The following is a 23909-nucleotide window of genomic DNA, read 5'->3' on the forward strand; positions in this document are numbered from 1 at the left end:
CTGCCATAAGTCCAGTGGTGGTGTCCTGTGCTGTATATTATTTACTCCAAATAAATGGATTATATACATTACTTACAGTATATTATTATCCAAATAATTTTTACAGGGTTTGCCCTGTGTGGTGTAGGAGTACGCTCGCCTGTGCTGCATATTATTATAATAGCTCCAAATAAAAGGGTTATTATTATTATCCAAATTAATTTTACAGGCTTTGCCGTGCGTGTGTGGTTTAGGGGTACGCTCTCCTGTGCCACCAATATTGTGCATGTATTACATCTGAGCAAATTCCAGCACGTCCTATGTTGTTTGTGCCGCACACTTGTGTCGCTTAGCTTAGTCATACAGCTATCTCATTTTCTTCTTTGCATCATGTGTTGTTTGGGGCATAGTTTTTTTAAGTGCCATTCTGTCTGCAACTGCAGTGCCACTCCTATATAGGCCAGGTGTTTGTGCCGCACACTTGTGTCGCTTAGCTTAGTCATCCAGCCACCTCGGTGCAACCTTTTGGCCTAAAAACAATATTGTGAGGTGTGAGGTGTTCAGAATTGACTGGAAATGAGTGGAAATGAATGTTATTGAGGTTAATAATACCGTAGGATCAAAATTACCCCCAAATTATGTGATTTTAGCTGTTTTTATGTTTTTTTCAAAAATCATCAAGATCCAAAACCAAAACACGAAAGTGTGGTTTTGGCAAAACCAATCCAGATCCAAAACATGAGTATGGAACCAGAACCAAAACCAAAACACAAAACACAAAAAGTGCCCGTCGCACATCTCTACATTGCGACTGTTTAGTCTGACTGCAGCAAAGATGTATGAAGAAGAATTTATACTGTATATGTATGTGTAAAAGGACTTCATATTAAGTCATTAATGCACTCATTAAAACAAGTTTTTACATGTGCTACAAAACAAAATTCCCTTAATGTACCCCCTAAATAGTGTAATACCTAAACATACAATGACAACACATTAGGGGTAAATATAAATTTGACTTTCAAATGAACTTTTGTTTTTGAATTAACACAAACACATTTTTTTGGGTATAGTTCATAGGGTTGACAGTGTCTAGGGTCAACCACTATTGGTTGACAGTAACTAGGTCGAAAGGGATGCTAGGTCGACAGGGTCTTTAGGTCGACATGGTTAGGTCGACAGGTCAAAAGGTTGACATGAGTTTTAAAAAAAATTGGGTGTCGTTTTCTCTGTACAGTGACCGGGAACCCCAATTAGTGCACCGTGTCCCCTCGCATGGCTCACTTCACTCGCCATGCTTCGGGCAAGGTGCCTCGCACCGCTACGGCTGCGCTCAGCACAGGTTACCGTTCCCAATCATAGTCCACGTGGCTCATTAGGCATGAAAAAGTTCAAAAAAAAATTTTTTGGAAAAACTCATGTCGACCTTTGTCCTGTTGACCTAGAACATGTCGACCTAGAGACCCTGTCGACCTTGACACCATGTCGACCTAGTTACTGTTGACCAGTAGTGGTTGACCTAAACATTGTCGATCTAGTTACTGTCGACCTAGAGACCGGATCCCCATTTTTTGAAAGGACACTTTACTTAATAAACAAAATATCATTGGGAGGAGGAAGCCCCTCGATCCCTCACTCCCCCACGCCCCCTACAGGCACTTCGCCTGGTTGGGGAAACTGGTGAGCCACTCTATGTGCCAGAGTGGAGGGAGATGGCCGTTGTTCAAGTTTGCCCTTCACAGCCTCTCTGAGCTACCAGCTCCCTCTACAGGGCTGCAAACATCTGGGTTTGCCCTGTGCCACCGCTCCAGTTCTATTCATCCACTGCATTTGCCGCCTAAAGTAGTCCAGCTGGCTGGTCTGGTGCTCCATAAATGCCATGTGGTGTTTAAGCAATTGGTGGAGGGTGATGGCAATCTCCTCCACATTGGAAATGTTTGGCTGTGGCCTGAGCAGTGGTGGTTGCTGCTGCTGTGGCAGTGGCACATGGAGTATATGCTCCATGGGAGTGAGAATGGTGGTGGTGGTGTTGTTGTCCTCCTCCTCATCTTTCTCCGTTGAATAAGCCACCAGCCCTGGAAGTGGAAGGCCCAGAGCAACTAGTGATGGGGTTAGCAGATGTGCTGGGAACACACAAGAAGGTCCTGCAAAGGAATAAAAAAGTTGAAATAAATACACTTGTAATGGGGACTAAAAACAACCTACACTAATCTGAAACACCAAACCATGCACATGCTTAAAAAACCATGCTAGCTGACTGAATTACATTAACTTTACAATGTATATATGGATTGTGAAATCTTTTTTCAGGGGCCCTTTTTTAACAAAACACTACTTCACATATCAGTTTAAGGGGGTGATTCATATCTGATCACTGCTCTGCATTTTTGCACAGTGGGTGATCAGGTACTAACTGCGCATGTGTATGCACTTTAATGTGCACGCGCATCTGACAGCAAAAAAGGGCATCACTGGTCAGCGACGAGATGGTGCGAAAAATCCGATCGCACTGGCGTTCGCAAGGTGATTGACAGGAGGAAGCCATTTGTGGGTGGTAACTGACCGTTTATTGGGAGTGTCTTGAAAAACGCAGGTGTGGCTAAGCTTTTTCAGGGAGTGTGTCTGACCTCAGCTCCGGCCCCGATCAGCCTCTTCTCATCGCACTGTAGGAGTAAGTACTGGGCTGCACAGAGACTGCACAAAGTGGATTTTAGCAGCTAGGCGTACACATAGGATTGCACACTTGCTCAGCGAATATACACTCCCCCTGGAGGCAGCGACTATCTGAATGCAGGACAGCAAAATTAGCAGCCCAGCGTTCAGGTCTGAATCAGGTCACGCTAAGGTAGAATGCAGTCTCTTAAATCCTGATGTGGTATGTGGGTATCCACTTTCCTTACATATGACCGCAGAACCGTGTAATGAGTGTAATGTGTGTTTCTTTTTTTAAAACACACTTACCAGCCTCCACTGTGTTCATATCTTGCTGCTACCTTTTCAGTGGAGCTGTACGCTGGTGTACGAAGCTATGAAGGGAAAAAAAATCTTTAATCAAGTGTGAAAGGTATTCCTATGATAAACAACAGTTTCTGTTAACTTACCAGGATGAGGTGGGGACGCTGGGTGGTTTTGTCCACTATATGCACTCCTGGGAGGACCTACAGAGGAATGATTTGTTTGAACTCCTCCTCGATGGCTGTGTAATAGACTGGTGGGGATTATCCTCCTCCTGTCCTAAGACTCTGGCGGCGCTCCTCAGCCATCTTTGCCTTCAGGACCCTCTTGATGTCTCCGTATCTCTTCTTCACATTCTTCTTGTCCCAACGACAGGAGCTGACCGCATTGACTGCATCCTGGATCGACCTCCACATGGCCTTCTTCCGTGACACAGGAGTCCTGTGCTGCTGGTCACGAAGCAGGCATGGGTACACCTGCACCATGGCATGGACTAGAGCACATTTCTCCTCAAATGAATACTTCACACTGTGCACAGCCCTGGTCCTGCCATGCGTTGATGTCCCAGCCTCATCATCCTCCTCCTTCTCAGTGTCCTCCACAGTAGTATCCTGCACCTCCTCTTCCTCTCCTGCCACTATGTCAGACACAGGCTGCTAGACATGGTGTCCTTCTCTACTAGCCTCCTCCTCCAAAATGCCTAAAACCTATCACTGGACAAAATGGAGGGTGTGGGGTTAATATATGTGCATTTTCAGGGGGGAATGGGTGACTTTCTCTCACTCTGTGGAACTCCTACACTGAAAAATGCATTCCAGTAGGACAGAAAATGATGCACATACATTTAAGACAGTCTAATTGGTCCATAAATATCGGATATTTTCTAGTCTAAATACCTCGACATCTCAGATCCAATACGCAAAAGCTGCTAAATAGACGCACGCCATTAAATTGGCTTAGTCCAGGGAAAGAGACGCACATTTGTTATGTCCAATGTTGTTCAATAATTTCCCAGACGGCATTATCGGCTCACATTACATCCCACCCATAGTGAATGTTCTTTACTTGGTTGTACTTAACTGAACCATTTATGCATAAATCAACATCAGTGCCTTAGAAAAAACAATTCTTCCTATGGCGCTACACAAATGGAGTGGCACAAGATAGTACAAACCTAAACATGCATAGACAAAAAGAAAAAGGTACTCTCTCAGAGACAGTGTTTTTGCGATTGGGCATATAACCCTGTACCATTTTGCTGATCCCACTGTATTTTGACACCCGGGTTATTTCTTCCAGTGGACTTTATATAACATCTGCAGCATTTGGTATGGTTGTTTTTGTCCCAATTTTATTGTAATTACTACTTGAATAAATAGTTTTTGTTTGTTATATGGTCCTTTTAATACTGGTCCTTTTTGGTTTCATATCCATGTGATTTGAGAGTTCAGCATCCATCTATATCCAAAGAGAACTTAATTGGAGGCCCAAAAGAAACCTTTATGTGCTTCAAGCCCATTTGTTGCAAGTAAGCATACATGTAAGATATTATTTAAGTTTCCGTCACCACTGTTGAGTGTTAGAGGAAAAGGAAGAAGGATCTTCCCATTTGGATTGGGACTATCTGCACATCCAACCTATTCCCTACGTACACCGTGGGTGGACCTGTGTTTGCTTACAGTATTACACTATTGAATATTTGTTCTTTTTTATGTGACTATCATTGGATGACGTGCCATTCGATTACATTGTGGAATTATCACATATTGTAGAATATCAGCCATATTGTTGACAATTTGGAGCGCAAAGTAAGATTCAACATCAGTGACTTGTTTATTTGGAAAGTTAAACAAATCATTATGCAGATATGGCTATAATTAATATATTATGAATTTAGGAATCTATTTATTAAGCAATTTTTGTGATTTCCACATATCCCCCAAAACTAAGAAGGTCTCCCTATTTTTGATTACAGAAGCTATCCCTGTAGACTGAGAACCTGCCAAACCTTTTCCAAGTCTGGCATGCAATTGCTAAAGCCATGTTTATATGGCATTAACCATTGTAACCTATAGATAACATTAACTCCAGCCCTTAGGCCACTTATAGGTATTTTTACTAAAAGTTGATTTTCATCACACATTTCAACACACATTTAAAGATGTAGCCACCTAACATTTAAACATTTATAAAAAAAAAATTGTTTATTAGTAAATGTATGTTTTACCTCCTGAAAGAAGACATCAATTTAAAAAAATCCCATACTTGAAAATTGACCTTTAGACCCCTCAGCATCTATTTCTATTGTCAAAACTTTTGTTTGGAATATGAACTTTAGACAAGTCTATAGTAAATATTTGTTTATAATTAATAGTCATACCATCTAGAACAATGCAGAAAGGTAAATACTTTATTCAAAAAATACTTTGGCCAGTATTCAACTAGCTGTGGTAATTTACCACAGCTAATTGATTCATCGGGGCTATTCAATTAGCCCCGACACTTGGCACATATCGGTATTTATGCTTTGGGTTACCTGAGGCATAATCCCAGCCATCAGAGCCACAAAAACACGTGGGTACAGATACTGTGTTATTGCAGAACACCAGACATTTTACTCCTGAAAAAAAGGCTAAAATTGAATAGCCCAATAGTAATCATTGCTCAAAAATCTTGCTATCAAACCATTTTTTTCCAGGAGAAAAATGAACGGGGCTAATTGAATACTGGCCTTTGTCTTATTCTGTACTTTAAGGTTCTGTAGAATAAGGATTTCTACTTTATGGCTCATTAGTAGAGATGTGCACCGGAAATTTTTCGGATTTGTGTTTTGGTTTTGGATTCAGTTCCGCGGCCGTGTTTTGGATTCGGATGCGTTTTGGCAAAACCTTCCTTAAATTTTTTTGTCGGATTCGGGTGTGTTGTGGATTCAGGTGTTTTTTTTTTCAAAAACCCCTCAAAAACAGCTTAAATCATAGAATTTGGGGGTAATTTTGATCCTATAGTATTATTAACCTCAATAACCATAAATTTCCACTCATTTCCAGTCTATTCTGAACACCTCACACCTGACAATACTATTTTTAGTCCTAAAATTAGCACCGAGGTCGCTGGATGACTAAGCTAAGCGACCCAAGAGGGCGGCACAAACACCTGGCCCATCTAGGAGTGGCACTGCAGTGGCAGACAGGATGGCACTTAAAAAAATTGGCCCCAAACAGCACATGATGCAAAGAAAAGAGAAAAAGAGGTGCATTGTGGTCGCTGGACAGCTAAGCTAAGCGACACAAACACCTCAATATCACAGGAATTATTTGTTCTAATCAATGGTGTTATTGGTCCAAATCACTGGAAGAAAATGACAAAATCACAGGAATTATTCATTCTAATCAATGGTATTATTGGTCCAAATCACTGGAAGAAAATGACAAAATCACAGGAATTATTCGTTCTGATCAGTGGTATTATTGGTCCAAATCACTGGAAGAAAATGACAAAATCACTGGAATTAAATAGCAGTAATGTCGGGAATTATATCAAATGGCAGTATCACTGGACATATACGGAAGTGTCAGACAGGATGGCACTTAAAAAAATAGTCCCCAAACAGCACATGATGCAAAGAAAAGAAAAAAAAGAGGTGCACTGTGGTCGCTGGACGGCTAAGCTAAGCGACACAAACACCTCAATATCACAGGAATTATTTGTTCTAATCAATGGTATTATTGGTCCAAATCACTGGAAGAAAATGACAAAATCACAGGAATTATTCGTTCTAATCAATGGTATTATTGGTACAAATCACTGGAAGAAAATGACAAAATCACAGGAATTATTCGTTCTAATCAATGGTATTATTGGTACAGATCACTGGAAGAAAATGAAAAAATCACTGGAATCATTTGTCAAGATCACTGTAATTAATAATTAATCATAAACCACTGATATTAATTGGTAAAATCTCGCTATCGCCTGCCTAGTGAAGTGGAATCTAGATGGGATTTTGTACCGGGGACACAATAACTTCATCAATTGTCTAAATCCCAATGCACTAATGACGGAAAACGGGCGCACGTCTTACAGCGCACTGATTATACTGAGAACTGATTATACTGATCAATCACTGATTATACTGAGCACTGATGATACTACGGAGAACTGACACTGAGCAGCGAGAACAGCACTGGACTATTGTACTGTAGTATACTGGTCACCACAATGCTGCACTGTACTACTATATATACTGCTCACAACAATGCAGCACAGATATGGATACTTGCAGTGACACAGAGCTGCAAGATACAGCAATGGCCTACTGTACTGTACAACTATATACTGTTGGTCACCAAAATGCTGCACTGTACTACTATATATACTGCTCACAATGCAGCACAGTACTGCACTATACTACTATATATACTGCTCAACAATGCAGCACAGATATGGATACTTGCAGTGACACGGAGCTGCAAGATACAGCAATGGCCTACTGTACTGTACTGTACAACTATATACTGTTGGTCACCAAAATGCTGCACTGTACTACTATATACTGCTCACAACAATGCAGCACAGATATGGATACTTGCAGTGACACGAAGCTGCAAGATACAGCAATGGCCTACTGTACTGTACAGCTATATACTGTTGGTCACCAAAATGCTGCACTGTACTACTATATATATACTGCTCACAACAATGCAGCACAGATATGGATACTTGCAGTGACACGGAGCTGCAAGATACATCAATGGCCTACTGTACTGTACAACTATATACTGTTTGTCACCAAAATACTGCACTGTACTACTATATAAACTGCTCACAACAATGCAGCACTGATATGGATACTTGCAGTGACACGGAGCTGCAAGATACAGCAATGGCCTACTGTACTGTACAACTATATACTGTTGGTCACCAAAATGCTGCACTATACTACTATATAAACTGCTCACAACAATGCAGCACAGATATGGATACTTGCAGTGACACGGAGCTGCAAGATACAGCAATGGCCTACTGTACTGTACAGCTATATTCTGTTGGTCACCAAAATGCTGCACTATACTACTATATAAACTGCTTACAACAATGCAGCACAGATATGGATACTTGCAGTGACATGGAACTGCAAGATACAGCAATGGCCTACTGTACTGTACAACTATATACTGTTTGTCACCAAAATTCTGCACTGTACTACTATATAAACTGCTCACAACAATGCAGCACTGATATGGATACTTGCAGTGACACGGAGCTGCAAGATACAGCAATGGCCTACTGTACTGTACAACTATATACTGTTGGTCACCAAAATGCTGCACTGTACTAATATTAAATATATAGTATATACTGGTCACACGGGTGGTCTTCTGTATGCCGACTGACGGGATCCCGGCGCACAGTATACCGGCGCCGGGATCCCGACAGCCGGCATACCGACACTTATTCTCCCTCGTGGGGGTCCACGACCCCCCTGGAGGGAGAATAAAATAGTGTGGCGCGCGTAGCGCCCCACCGTACCCGTAGCGTGGCGAGCGCAGCGAGCCCGCAAGGGGCTCATTTGCACTCGCCACACTGTCGGTAAGCCGGCGGTCGGGCTCCCGGCGCCGGTATGCTGGTCGCCGGGAGCCCGACCGCCGGCATATCGTAGTGAACCCGGTCACACAACAATGCAGCAGATATTGATCACTGATCAGGTTACTGTCTAGAACTGAGTCTGACACGGAGCTGCAAGATAAAGCAATAGCCTACTGTACTGTACTAATATAATATACTGGTGGTCCCCACAATGCTGCACACTGAGCACAGATATTTGCAGCACACTGAGCACAGATATGGAGCTTCTCAGGAAGAGAATGTAGCCATGTCCTCTCCGTTCAATCTCCAATGCGCGAGTGAAAATGGCGGCGACGCGCAGCTCTTTATATGGAATACGAATCTTGCGAGAATCTGACAGCGGGATGATGACTTTCGGCCTCATTTGGGTTAACCGAGCAAGGCGGGAAGATCCAAGGCTGCCTCGGACCCGTGTAAAATAGGTGAAGTTCGGGGGGGTTCGGATCTCGACGAACCGAACCCGCTCATGTCTACTCATTAGGGCCTAAAAATTAATTACATTTGTTAAATGCCTTAGGTTCTCTATTCTTAGACTTATTTAACAGTGTAAAATCCAGGGCTTAGTGCCACTAGAGAAGTGTATGACGTATTGCTGTTATTGAGTTTAGCTACAATGATTGTTAACAGATTATATATATGTGGGGGGGGGGGCGGACTATACACCCTAAACAAACATAATGAGAGGTGCTAATGTACTGAGACTTGTAGTGCCATACTTATAAAAGCAGAAAGCAAATGCACTCTCCTAATGGGTGGTCTTCAGTATGCCGACTGTCGGGATCCCGGTGCACAGTATACCAGCGCCGGAATCCCGGCAGCCAACATACCGACACTTTTTCTCCCTCGTGGGGGTCCACGACCCCCCTGGAGGCAGAATAAAATTGTGTGGCGCGCGTAGCGCGCCACCGTGCCCGCAAGGGGCTCATTTCCGCTCGCCACGCTGTCGGTATGCCGGCGGTCGGGCTCCCGGCGCCAGTATGTTGGTCGTCCGGGAGCCCGGCCGCTGGCATACCATACTACACCCCTCCTAACATTGCAAATCAGAATAGTTAATACATTTTGCAATTTAACATCAAGTAGATGTGGGGTTCTTTACATCATTTTGGCCAATAGTATGGACCTACCCACCACGTCCAGATGACCTCATCAGGTAGGTCCCTATCCAGAGCCGGCACAACCTACTCAGCAAAGGGATGCAAAGCAGGGAGGCGCCTGAGTGGAGAGGTGCTCTCCCTGCTTTGCATCCCTGCTGTTCACTGTGTGCTGCTGCTGGCTGCCGCTGCGCTTTTCACACTGTATGTGTATAACAGGCAGCGGTGCTGGCAGTGGGAAGCGCTGCTCTTCAGACTCTCTCTCTCCCCGCCCTGCAGCTGTGAAAATCCTACACACCAGCCCATATCCGCCTTCTCTGTGTGGCGCCTCCTTCTTCTCTCTGAGCTGCCTCCGCTCCTCCTCACTTAATCCTGTTGTATGTGCAGACTCCTCAGACAGCGGGACTGCCCCCACTTAATTCCACGCCCACCAACCTTACATTGTGCCTGAAGACACATGCACGCCACATGAACGACCCGTCACCCTGTTCATTAAGCAGCACTGTGTAGTGTAGTGTCTGTGTCTCACTAACACAGACGCTGTTTGGATGGGGTCATAACCCCTGTCACTGTCCATGTGCAGCCTGTTTTACGCTGTCTGATGTGCCTAGACTCCATGTCCAGTTCTTCTGAAGGAGAAGGATTCCTCCTCAGACCTGCCAGAAATGATTTACAGCCCAAGCCACCAGAGATACTCTGAGAGTGCATTTTTTCATGGCAACTGATTCCAGTTACTAATATATCCTGTACATATACTGTATACAGACAGTTAGCAGAAGAAACCATAAGAATAGGGGTACACTCTCTTCCTCCAAAGTGGTAATTCATTTAAACTACATAAATACGCCACATTTCTATTAAATGTGTAAGTCTGGTTGAATAAATGGGGTGTATTGAGCCCATGCAATTTGTAATTTGAAATTAATAATGGGTTGGGATTTATTAGCCAGTGTTTGGGATTTGCAGGGGGCGCCAAACACCCTAGCACCGGCCTTGTCCCTATCTTTCTAAAGGTTCAAGTCCAGGGCATGGGACACCACCAGGTCAGCGCAACCCAACTGCCCTAAACAGAGGCTCTTTAAGAGAGGAGGAGGCCTGTGTGCAGTCTCCGACTGGGTACCCTCCTCTCTGGCGGTGCAGTAGACTCTGGCATTGTGCCAGAGTCTTCTGCGCATGTGCAGGTCTCCGGGAACATGGTGCCCACGGGGACAGCTCTATTGTGCATGTGCAAGTCACTGGAAAATAGCTGCAGCAGACATTTCCTGAGTGATTTTTGCTGCCATGCAGCTAGCGCCGGGCTGACGGAGAGGTGAGTATAAGAAAATGGGTGCAGGGTGTGCAGTGTGTGAGCCCCCCTGGACCCAGGGGCCCATGTGCACCGCACACTTTGTACCCATTATAGATACGCAAGTGGCCCTAAGGCACCACACTAGTGAGAAATATCAAGTGAAGTGCCAAAGGGTGTTAGATAAGTTAAAAGTAGCTGCTATGTATTAATAGTGTTCCATGAATGAGAGACAATAATAAATGCGTTAAACGTTTTACATTAATAAAAAATAAATACAAAAAATAGGGTGCCTTAAAGTGCTAAATTAAGAGTTACATTGTGATGTGGGATGTGGTGCACACTTCACATTTGCCTCTGGGCTTTTTTAATTAGGAACCCTTGACTTTGCAGACTTCATATAGAACAAGGCACTATTAATGGTAAGACCTAAATACATTTATATAGTATGCAAATAATGGTGATGAGTTTAGGGTGTGGGGACCCCTGGGTTGGTGCGCCCAGGCTACTTCAGAGCATCACAAAGTAACTCTTAATTTAGCACTTTACAGCACCCTATTTGTTTTTGTGTTGTTGTTTTTAATCAATGTAACACTTTTAACACAATTATTTTTATTTCTCACCCATATATTTATTTATTAACAGTTTCTTATGTAGCGCAGAAAATTCCGTAGCACTTGACAATTGAAATGGAACCCATGGAACACTCTTAGCATATACTGTAGCTGCTGCTTTTTAAAACCTAACGTCCTCTAGCAGTTCACTTGCTATCTCTGACTAGTATGGTGCCCTGGGCTTTAACCTTTTGAACCTCCCATGCCCTGGACTTGAACCTCATATCCTCCAACTGGCAGGTACAGTACCTTTTTTCTGTGGTTTGTACCGGTTTTTGACTCTCCAAATGTCCATTGAAAGTACAAGAAAAGGGGCATGGCCACGGCCCTTTACCCATGACCACTCCCCCTTTCCTGATTTGTACCGATTTTTAGTTCTAAAACGTTGGAGGGTATGGAACCTTTAGAATGTCAATGACCTTTGAATTCGAGGGGACTCCCGCACCAGAAAGTTATTTAGGAACCAATAATCCAAAGGGAGTAATGCTACGTTATAGTTCCTATTAATATAGAAAATTGATAAACGGAAACACGTGCAATTGGTGCTGCTTACTGATTCAATGTATACATGGAAACAGAAAAGAAGAAAGGAATCAGCTTCATTACAGAAACACTCGTTCCCTTGCCACAAAAAGATTTTTAAATTAAAATCATTGTACTTTATTCAATAACAAAATAATTTCTTTAAAAAGATTTTCCAATATCCATATGTGGTGTGTATCTCTTTAATGTTAAAACATATAAAGTATTATATGCTCCCCTTTTATTGGGTTCAGACAAAGCAAAATATATAAGATATAGAATTAAAATAATGTGTAGAAAAAAGAAAAGAGAAATTAATATGTGTAAATAAAAATGTGATTTAAAACAAATTGCTTATGCACTGTCTCTATTCCATGTTTATAATTTGTATTCCTATTACCCCTTTCACATCGCAAAAATAACCCGGTATCGACCTGGCATATGTGCGATGTGAAAGGGGCCTTGGAGAATTCCTGTGTCACATGAACTGGTAATTCAACACGGGTATTAAGAAGGGTGGAATACCGGGTCAGTGGCAGTGTAAACGGGTTCGACCCGGGACCTGTTTACTGCAGAGGCACGGAGATGAGCTCCTCTCCCAGTGCTGCCTCCACCCCCGCCCCGCTTCCGGCTCTGCCCCCGCGGCTTTGGCAACCGGCCTGGCATATTGCCTGGTCGTGAAGCCAGTGCTGAGGCTTCAATGCCGGATCCCACCTGGGAAGGACCCGTTTCCAATTCCCGTAGGTGGGATCCGGCATTGGAGATGTGAAAGGGGTATTAATTGTTTCATGTTATACCCTGCTTTTCAATCTTCACTTGATTGTTCTTAGCAGTAATGTTATGTAGTGGTTACAAAAGTAACAATAGTGTCACATGTGTTTATAGATTCTTCATTCCGTGGTTACAATTGTTACATTAGTTGCTTTTATGTGACACTACTGAAATGTTTTTAGCAGCCATGCAATATTAGATGCATTTGTAATTTTTAGTGCTTGATGGTTCCACTTATACCCCTTTCATATCACAAATGCAGGGGTCTTACCTGGGAATATGGTCCCTGGATCATGCCGGGACATTCCCGGGTAAGACCCCTTGCATACCGCAGTCAGCAGCCCAGCATATTTCCGGGTTGCTGACGTCAGCGGTGACGCGGCGGGGGCAGCACAAGAGATCACATGATCTCCAAGCACCGCCTGCTACATAGAGAGTGAACGGGAGCCGGGGCACATTGACCCGGCTCCTGTTCACACTGACCAGGTTCCCGGGAAGATCCAGGGACCAACCCTGGTCGATTGCAGGGTTGAGATGCCGGGGCAGGAATCCCGGGCTTTTGACCCTGTACCCTTTCACACTGAGAAATTTCCCGGGTTGGTGCGCATTCATGTGCAATAACCCAGGAAATTTTGGTCTGTGTGAAAGGGGTATTACAGAGGCCCACTATAATAAGGGGTCATAAAGTCCCACTATAATAGGGGATTATAGACATAGTACATGCAGTTTATTCTTTATATATTTGGGAGGATCTGCTCCAGACTTAGATGCTGCTGAGTTGTTTCCTCCTCATGTTTTAAGTTCACAATATTTTGTAATGCAAGCTCATATGTCAGTTGATGCTTTGTTAATTTAAATATTATTATGTGCTCATATTGTCTTTAATTATTTTTCTCTCACACCCAGGTTTGGTTATACATTTGATCAAACTAACACCATATTGTTTAGTATATATTAATGCTGTGCATTTTTACTTTAGGGCTAGTACACAGTATTACTTTATACATGTGTCTTTTATGACAACATCTAATTTTGGTACACAGCAACAAATGATATCATATAAGATTAATTACTATATGTACATAATCATAACTGGTCCTGCGACCATATCTTTCAGTGAAAGAGTTGTTTATGACAAAGAGCTAGATATTCACATAGGAAATATTGTGTTCTCTTGGGACCTGTGGAACGAGATACTGTATATTCACATGCCCTATTTGCATCTCTATTAGTTGCTATGACAATTATATACATCCACTACAAGTCCATAGTTAAACATAACTGGAAACATGCTGGGTTCAGGTATAATTCCTAAATATGTTGGTACAGACAGTGCATAGCGATAGTACACAGCGCCCGTCTTCCCGGAGCATATAAATAGGATGTTGGAGCCAATCCATAGAGATCTATATGAGTTAGACCAATTGGTACATCTGACTGGGAGTTTGACTCCCCGTCCATTAGTTTATCAATATGCAGCTTTATAATAGCCGCCAGCAGCCTATATTTTCTGCGCTCTATCTAAACCACACCCGCTGGTCTCTTTAACATCATATTAGTAGCCACACACTGATCCTCCTCATAGCCCTGTAATGGGCTTAATACATAACTTAAATGGATCCCATATTACTGAGGATTGTTCACCTGCACATAGCTCACGATAGTATGGGAAACTCATTTTCCCTGGTTTACTATTATGAAGGTACCTATGGGTGCACATACACAAATAAATAATTAACAATTGGTAATGAGATGTCCATATGAATATTGCCACGACTTACAGTAAAATATTCCTATGTAATGCTTTTACCCTATCTACGGTTTTTTAATAATTGTTTTATTATTTTTGATATTTATGGTTTAATATATATATTCTTAATCAATAATCTGGTGGCATTATGTTTCCCTTATATGTGAATTCATGGTCAGCTAATGAATATAACTAAATATAAATAAATATTATATTTCAATGAATTTTTTTTAATTTTAAGTGCACTAAAGTTATGAATACTGTAAATAGTGATAGTGCTAAAAACAAAATCAAATAAAAACATATGTGAAATCAACAACGTGTATAGTGTTATTACTTCCATTTATCAAACTAATATTGCAGATGGTATACATGTGTAGATTAAATAAATAATATTGAGTTGTGTTCTTATATTCATATTAATATAAATATATTGTATGAAAAAAGTGTGTAACACGTTAAACCATTACAGTAAACTATTTATTATATTTTTTTTTGTCATAATGTGAATTAATCATGTGCTTACAGTGAAGGCAGTATCGCTATTGCTGACATGAAATAATTATGAATTAATTAAATATAATTATTCTGCTTATGATTTTAGTATATGAGCCTTTAGACATGTGTATGTGAATAAAATAGAACTACTGTATGATAGCTTTAATAACCATACTGTTTGAAGTGTTGTCCAGATGACTTTTGGGTTCAATAAAGCATATATCAAATTGAACTATATCATATGGAATTAAACCCACATCTCTAAAGTAAAAGAGGAACAGAGTAGAGGAATTGTATGTCTTGAATAATAAATATGATTAGGAAAGGTTTTACTGCCTGTAGGCAGTGCCAATCAAATTTTATAGCCCATAACTACAGTGGTCATGATTCTGGAATCCTAATACAAGTAATACCCCTTTTCCACTAGCTCAAAAAACATGGGTAAATGCACGGGGGCATGCATTTACCCGTGTTTTTTGCAAGTGGAAAAGGGTCCCCCCGCAAAAACCCGGATCAAGTGACACATGAATCCTACCCGGCTATCTACCTGGGTAGGATACGGGAATGATCTGGGTAGGGTTGTAGTGTAAACAAGAGCCATGTCGATGCGACACGGCTCCCGTTTACACTGTATAGAAGGGCTGCGCTGGGAGATCATGTCACCTACAGCATCACTAGCGGCGTCACCAACCTGGCAATATGCCGGGTTTGTGACTGCTGATGGGAAAGGGGATGAGCACGGGTCGCAGCCGGGCAGCTCCGTGTCAGGCTCCCGGCTTTGACCCATGCTCGTAGGTGGAAAAGGGGTATAAGTAATTGCTATCAATGATTCTAGCACTTACAGATCGTGACGTATTGTATATACATAATATATAATTTCAGGTAAGTATAATATATGATCTATAGTACCCGGGTAAGTATGTATAAATTAATTGTTTCCAGTTTATCATAATAATAACCTTACTGTACAGGTTGAGTATCCCTTATCCAAAATGCTTGGGACCAGAGGAATTTTGGATATCGGATTTTTCTGTATTTTGGAATAATTGCATACCATAATGAGATATCATGGCGATGGGACCTAAATCTAAGCACAGAATACATTTATGTTTCATATACACCTTATACACACAGCCTGAAGGTCATTTTAGCCAATATTTTTTATAACTTTGTGCATTAAACAAAGTGTATCTACATTCACACAATTCAGGTATGTTTCATATACACCTTATACACACAGCCTGAAGGTCATTTAATACAATATTTTTAATAACTTTGTGTATTAAACAAAGTTTGTGTACATTGAGCCATCAGAAAACAAAAGTTTCACTATCTCACTCTCACTCAAAAAGTCCGTATTTCGGAATATTCCGTATTTCGGATATTTGGATATGGGATACTCAACCTGTATTTGTATGTACTTATGGGTGAAATTTATTATGACATATATCCCCATAATTGGAATAAGTGCATCTGTTGTGATGCTGTTTGGCTATAATTCCATTTGGGAAATTGACAGGTAAATAAAATTATACTGCCAGAATGTCTTTCATGTTAAAAGTTAACTCTATACATCTGATAATCCCATCAGATATTTAATATCTCAAGTGCATTCCACATACAATTTAGCACTTTACAGCACCCTATTTGTTTTTTTGTTGTTGTTTTTTTTTTATCAATGTAACACTTTTATCACATTTATTTTTATCTCTCACCCATATATTTATTTATTTATTTATTTACCAGTTTCTTATATAGCACAGCAAATTCCATTGCACTTTACAATTAAAATGGAGACCATGGAACACTCTTAACATACTGTAGCTGCTGCTATTTACAAAGCTAATGCCTTCTAATAGTTCACTTGCTATCTCTGACTAGTATGGTGCCCCGGACTTCAACCTTTTGAACCTCCCATGCCCTGGACTTGAACCTTTAGAATGTCAATGACCTACTGTACCTGATGATGAGGTCACGTGGACACGGTGGATGGGCCCATACCTTTGGATGATATTATGCAAATAACCTCACTTTTACTTGTTGTTAAATTGCAAAATGTACAGTATTGCAATTATCCTGATTAGTAATGCTTGTAGAGTGCACCTGCCGTCTCTATTTTTCTGTGCACTGAAAACAAGAGCTACAGGACCCTGATGTCAACTAGATAATGGCAAAGCAATGGTACACTTGAAAGTTGGCAAATTAATTTCTTCCCACTGCTAAGTGAGGTAATAATGTTTTGGGGGTTTTTTTGCAAAGAAGATTCTGAACAAAGCAAAAACTCGGGTGATAATCTACACACAGTTCACTTATGCTTGCAACACAGCAATAAACATACTGTTGTTTCAAATTCAATTACTCCATGGCCCTCATTCCGAGTTGTTCGCTCGGTATTTTTCATCGCATCGCAGTGAAAATCCGCTTAGTACGCATGCGCAATGTTCGCACTGCGACTGCGCCAAGTAACTTTACTATGAAGAAAGTAATTTTACTCACGGCTTTTTCATCGCTCCGGCGATCGTAATGTGATTGACAGGAAATGGGTGTTACTGGGCGGAAACACGGCGTTTCAGGGGCGTGTGGCTGAAAACGCTACCGTTTCCGGAAAAAACGCAGGAGTGGCCGGGGAAACGGTGGGAGTGCCTGGGCGAATGCTGGGTGTGTTTGTGACGTCAACCAGGAACGACAAGCACTGAAATGATCGCACAGGCAGAGTAAGTCTGAAGCTACTCTGAAACTGCTAAGTAGTTAGTAATCGCAATATTGCGAATACATCGGTCGCAATTTTAAGAAGCTAAGATTCACTCCCAGTAGGCGGCGGCTTAGTGTGTGTAACTCTGCTAAATTCGCCTTGCGACCGATCAACTCGGAATGAGGGCCCATATTCAGTGTTGCCAGTTAACTAAATTGCTGAGTGATAGGACGGTACAGTACCTGGACAGCGCTGGGCTCAGACTCTGTCTGTTCTTCTTTGAGAAGAGTTTTGGTGTACTTGTCGGAAATATGTCTGCATAACTTTTTACTTCCAAATCGTATGGTATATGTCGGCCAATGTACTGCATACAGCCAATGCCATTCCTGGAACCTAAAAACAAACCATAGCCATTCCCTGAATACTGCTGTACATATTTTACAGAATTTAAAGGACATTTACAAATGAATTCATTAAAATACAGATACATGTACCATTTTCCTCCATTTACTCCCTCTCTTAATATTGGTCAAACATGTAATACAATATACTGTAATACATAAAGCAATATTTATTTTTTGCTAATAACAATCCAAATGGTATTACATAATGGATACTACAAATATATCATGTGTCAGAACAGAGTGTAATTGAACTAACTTGTTTTATGAGACTTTAGAGAAAAACTGTATGGGTTCTGAGTGGGCAGGACACACATACACCTGCCAGGTCCCCCAATGGTATGTGCCCACTGTGAGACTACACTCCCTATTGCTGGAGCCCAACCGATCTTTTGGCAGCCCTGACTGCATGGATTCTCTATAGCTAGCCACATACAGTATGACAATAGTGACTGATAATGTTCAAACTAGAAAAGTGTAAAACTGCATCCTTTTATGTTGCCAGTTGCACATTTTTGCATAATACACATGGAAATATTAGGAAAAGAATGGATTTGTGAGTAAAGATGGAGGCATCTGTGGGGGCTTACACCATCTGACAGAAGAAGGTAGGGCACCTTACTAGGTGTGGATGAGATGTTGATGCATGCAGATGTGTCTTCATACATCTAGCCTCAATATGTTGAGCATCTTTTTTTGCCTCCTTTTTTGCCAAAAATGCACTATGTGCATAAGATGCAGAAGCAGACTCTGCTGATTAAAATATGTGGCATGTCTATATTCTGTGTGTGACTGCAGCTGTATCTGTTTACGAAATGCTACAGTATGTTGCAGTGTTTTTTCTTATGCAGATTTCCATTACAGAGGGTTTTTTTTGCAAACTGATGAAGTGTTACTTGCGAAGTGCATGCCAGCTTTTCAGCTGCATACGGGACCCACTGCTACAGGTATGTCATTATAATATGACTGCTACAATCTTACTGCACTTGCAATAACATAACCCGAGAGGGTACACGCTAAATGGAGACTAGAGAGTGATGATAGATATAACTAATAAGTTATTAATGGTCTTTGGTCAGAATTGAACCTAGAAACATTGTGAAACTAACTATGAGAGATATCTGAATTTGTGAAAACCCAATGGATAACAGGCTCAGACTTATACACACACATGTGAAACTGTCACATATGTTACAACAATAAAAATAGCATTGATACTCAATAACCATATGTGATGATACTAGTCCTGGTCTAAGACTATATAGCATACTTGAATTCAGAAACAGATGATTCCCCCCCCCCCCTCCACACACACACACACACACACACACACACACACACACACACACACACACACACACACACACACACACACACACACTTTTTTCTCTGTGGAATAATTATGGGGAATAAATCCCACTTACAGCTATATGTACCCAGGGGCAGATTGGCCATAGGGCTCACTAGGAAGATTCCGGGTAAGCCGACGTGTCTGTGGGGCCTGTGTTTTATCATGTGACCCCACCCCCCACATGACAGGCAGCCCAAAACACTCAGGGGGTCATTCTGAGTTGATCATAGCTGTGCTAAATTTTGTAGGCTACGATCATGACAATAGACATGCGGGGGGATGCCCAGCACAGCGCTATCCCGCGCCGCTTGTCAGTGCCTCCCCCCCCCCACAGAAGTGCAAAAGCATCGCACAGCGGCGATGCTTTTGCACTTTAGGAGTAGCTCCTGGCCAGCGCAGCTTTAGCGTGCTGGCCGGGAGCTACTCATTGCTCACCGGCCCGCAGCGGCTGTGTGTGATGTCACGCAGTCACTGCGGCCTGCCCCCCCCCCACGGTTTGCTGGACCGCGCCCATGAAACAGCGGCCATACGCAGCCATTATGCCCCCCCTGGCCATCGACCGCCTCTGCCTGTCAATCAGGCAGAGGCGATCGTAGCTCAATGATGGCCTTCGGCCGTCTGGCATGCGCAGTTCTGACCCAATTCGCTGCGCTGCAATAAACTGCAGTGTGCGATAGAGTCAGAATGACCACCTCAGTACACTGCATTGTACCCATTCATTGTTATTCCATCTGTACAGTACAGCAACTCTGCCATCCAGTGATGCTGCCATGGCTACATTTTATACATCTTGTGCTACCCATGTTGGGCTACTTCTACAATATTTTACAGGGCCACTTTTAGTTCCCAATCTGCCCCTGTATATACCTGACTATTCACTATACAGTGACTGCAGAGAAACTAATCCTACTTATAACAAATATTATTTGTGTATAATCTGTTTATACATTTTTTACCCAATACATGTGGCCATGCGATCATTATATATGCTATAACTATACCATTAATACACATTCTGTTAAAATAAGCCTCAATCATATAAGGGTATGGATCACCAGGTCTACATTACAAAGGTTGACATAGGTTAGGTCGACAGGGTCAAAAGGTCGACAAATGAAAAGGTCAACCTGACAATAGGTCAACAGTATGTAAGAAAGGTAACAAAGGGTAAGACAACATTTTACCATTTTTTGGTGTCGTTTTAGTGACAAAAAATCTAAAAACATCCCAAAAGGTGGGTCAACCATATGTGTGTCGATCATTTGCACCTATCAACCTTTGTTACCTGTGGCCCATGCACACTGTTGACCTTTTACATGTTGACCTTATGGTCATGTCATCCTTTTTGAAGAAGGTCGACCTACTGCATGTCGACCATTAGTAGTTGACCTAATGACTGTCAACTTTATCATGGCTGACCTAGAGACCGGATATCATCATATAGATTTCAGTTACAGCACCATAGAGTATATTTTGAATGAGTAGGAAATAATTTCCATTGAGTGGGCAGCTGATTAAATAAGTGTATACCTAACATTGGGGGTAATTCCAAGTTGATCGCAGCAGGAAATTTTTTATCAGTTGGGCAAAACCATGTGCACTGCAGGTGTGGCAGATATAACATTTGCAGAGAGAGTTAGATTTGGGTGGGTTGTTTTATTTCTGTGCAGGGTAAATACTGGCTGCTTTATTTTTACACTACAAATTAGATTGCAGATTGAACACACCACACCCAAATCTAACTCTCTCTGCACATGTTATCTCTGCCTCCCCTGCAGTGCACATGGTTTTGCCCAATTGCTAACAGAATTCCTGCTGCGATCAACTCAGAATTACCCCCATTGTACATTAAAGGATGTGTGCTACTGAAACATTATAAAATATACAGTAGATCTTGATTACATACAGATGTAACAATGCTCATCTTGCTGCGATGCAGCATTCCGCATCGCAGCAAAGATGAGAATGGCTACATCTGTATACAGGTGAAACGCAGAAAATTAGAATATCGTGCAAAAGTTCATTTATTTCAGTAATTCAACTTAAAAGGTGAAACTAATATATTATATAGACTCATTACATGCAAAGTAAGATATTTCAAGCCTTTATTTGTTATAATTTTGATGATTGTGGCTTACAGCTTTAGAAAACTCCTAATCTAAAATCTAATAAAATTAGAATATTGTGAAAAGGTTCAATATTGTAGGCTCAAAGTGTCACACTCTAATCAGCTAATTATTTTAAACCACCTGCAAAGGCTTCCTGAGCCTTTAAATGGTCTCTCAGTCTGGTTCAGTACAAATCACAATCATGGGGAAGACTGCTGACCTGACAGTTGTGCAAAAAAACATCACTGACACCCTCCACAAGGAGGAAAAGCCTCAAAAGGAAATTACAAAAGAAGTTGGATGTTCTCAAAGTTCTGTATCAAAGCACATCAATAGAAAGTTAAGTGGAAGGGAAAAGTGAGGAAGAAAAAGATGCACAAGCAGCAGGGATGACAGCAGCCTGGAGAGGATTGTCAGGAAGAGGGCATTATCAAGTGTGTGGGACCTTCACAAGGAGTGGACTGAGGATGGAGTTAGTGCATCAAGAGCAACCACACACACACACAGACTGATCCTGGACATGGGCTTCAGATGTCAGAATGTCAGAAGCGTCTTACCTGGGCTAAAGAAACAAAGAACTGGTCTGTTGCTCAGTGGTCCAAAGTCCTCTTTTCTGATGAGAGCAAATTTTGCATCTCATTTGGAAACCATAGTTCCAGAGTATGGAGGAAGAATGAAGAGGCACACAATACAAGATGCTTGACATCCAGTGTGTAGTTTCCACAGCCTGTGTTGATTTGGGGAGCCATGTCATCTGCTGGTTTTGGTCCACTGTGCTTTATTAAGTCCAGAATCTGTCACGATCCGGGTATCTGGACGCCATTACTTACCCTTCAGATGCCTCCTTAGGCTGGCTCAGCGTTCCAGGACCGGATCCCGCTGTTCCTGAGTTTCCACATGCAGAATGTCAGAGTGGTGATTTCATCAGCCGCGGCCTCCGCTGTGCCCGCGTGGTTAAATGTGCGCTTGTCAGTCTGGCGTCTCCTGTCTCCTGTGGCCGGCGTCGCCATTACTGTTTCAATTCTCACATGGATTACAAACCAAACTTCCCTCCAAGTGTCTGCATGGGCGCAGCCATCTTGGATTTTGTCATCTGATCATTTCCACCAATCTGCTGTCTGTATTGTTGATTTGCATAATTGCCTAGCCAACCCCTTCCTTGTTGCAGGTATAAGTAAGCTGTGCCTGAGCAAGGAAGGCGTCAGTGCTTTGGTTGTCTAACCTAGTTCCAGTTTGTCTCTCTCCTGTGGTTGTCTTCCAGGTTCTAGCTCCTGTCTCCAGACTTCTGCTATAGAGACCCGCACCAGCATTCCATCTGCGGTGTAGCCTGACTCTCCGATCCATTCTGGACTCACCTGCTTCCAGCTACAACAATCACCTGCTTCAAGCCCAGCTTCCAGCAGTGTACAGCTTCTCTTAAAGGGCCGGTGTCCTTTCTGCAGTTTACCACTCTCCACCGGTATTATTATTTCACCGCTCTCAAACAATCACCTGCTTCCAGCCCAGCTTCCAGCAGTGTATAGCTTCTCTTAAAGGGCCGGTGTCCTTTTCTGCAGTTTACCACTCTCCACCGGTATTATTATTTCACCGCTCTCAAACTCCAAACTTCATTATTATTTCATCGCTCTCAAGTTCGTTTATTATTTAACTGGTTCCAGCCAGTATCCACTCCGTACCAACCACAGTCTGGTTCCAGCCAGTATCCACAGCAGCCGTTTTACCTTCAGCAGCCCAGCCTTTCCTGGAACATCAGCTGGTACGATCCTGGGTTCTCTCCATTGCTACAGTCAGGCCTGGTAAGGACTTTCCAACTAGAAGATTATAAGAACTGTCTCACACTACCAGTGCCTGTGGCCCTTGCCACCCTGTAGTACCCAGGAATTGTATTTATCCTCTGTTGACTTTTATGTTTCCTTTACTGCTGCTGTGTTACGGAATTTGTCATAATAAACATCATTGACTTTTATCCTGGTTGTCGTGGTCACGCCTTTGGGCAGTTATTCTACATGTTACTTACATGTCTAGGGGTCTGATACAACCTCCCAGGTTCCGTTACATCTCAGCCCCTACAACTGAGGCTGCCTCCTGTCAGCTCAGGCCCTCAGTTGTGACAGTAAGCACTGACCTAATGAATCCAGCCGGAGACCAGGATCAAGCGGCCAGGCCGATGCAAGAACTGGCAGCCCGACTTGAACATCAGGAGGCTGCACAGGGCCACATCATCCGCTGTCTCCAGGATCTCTCTACACGGCTGGATGGGATTCAAA

General features: G+C 42.3%; 1 protein-coding gene across 3 annotated transcripts in view; it reads right to left on the reverse strand.

Moving 5' to 3' along the window:
- The window catches only part of FRMPD3 (FERM and PDZ domain containing 3), a 1010703-nt gene that overhangs the window by 803531 nt on the left and 183263 nt on the right, over positions 1–23909 (reverse strand). For all 3 annotated transcript variants that reach the window (XM_063936980.1, XM_063936981.1, XM_063936979.1), the window contains exon 2: positions 18025–18175. In XM_063936980.1, coding sequence (XP_063793050.1) covers positions 18025–18152 — 128 coding nt within the window. In that variant the 5' untranslated portion in view covers positions 18153–18175. The remainder of the gene's footprint in view (positions 1–18024; positions 18176–23909) is intronic.

The sequence above is a fragment of the Pseudophryne corroboree genome, chromosome 8 (genome assembly GCF_028390025.1).
Source record: "Pseudophryne corroboree isolate aPseCor3 chromosome 8, aPseCor3.hap2, whole genome shotgun sequence".
Lineage (NCBI taxonomy): Eukaryota > Metazoa > Chordata > Amphibia > Anura > Myobatrachidae > Pseudophryne > Pseudophryne corroboree.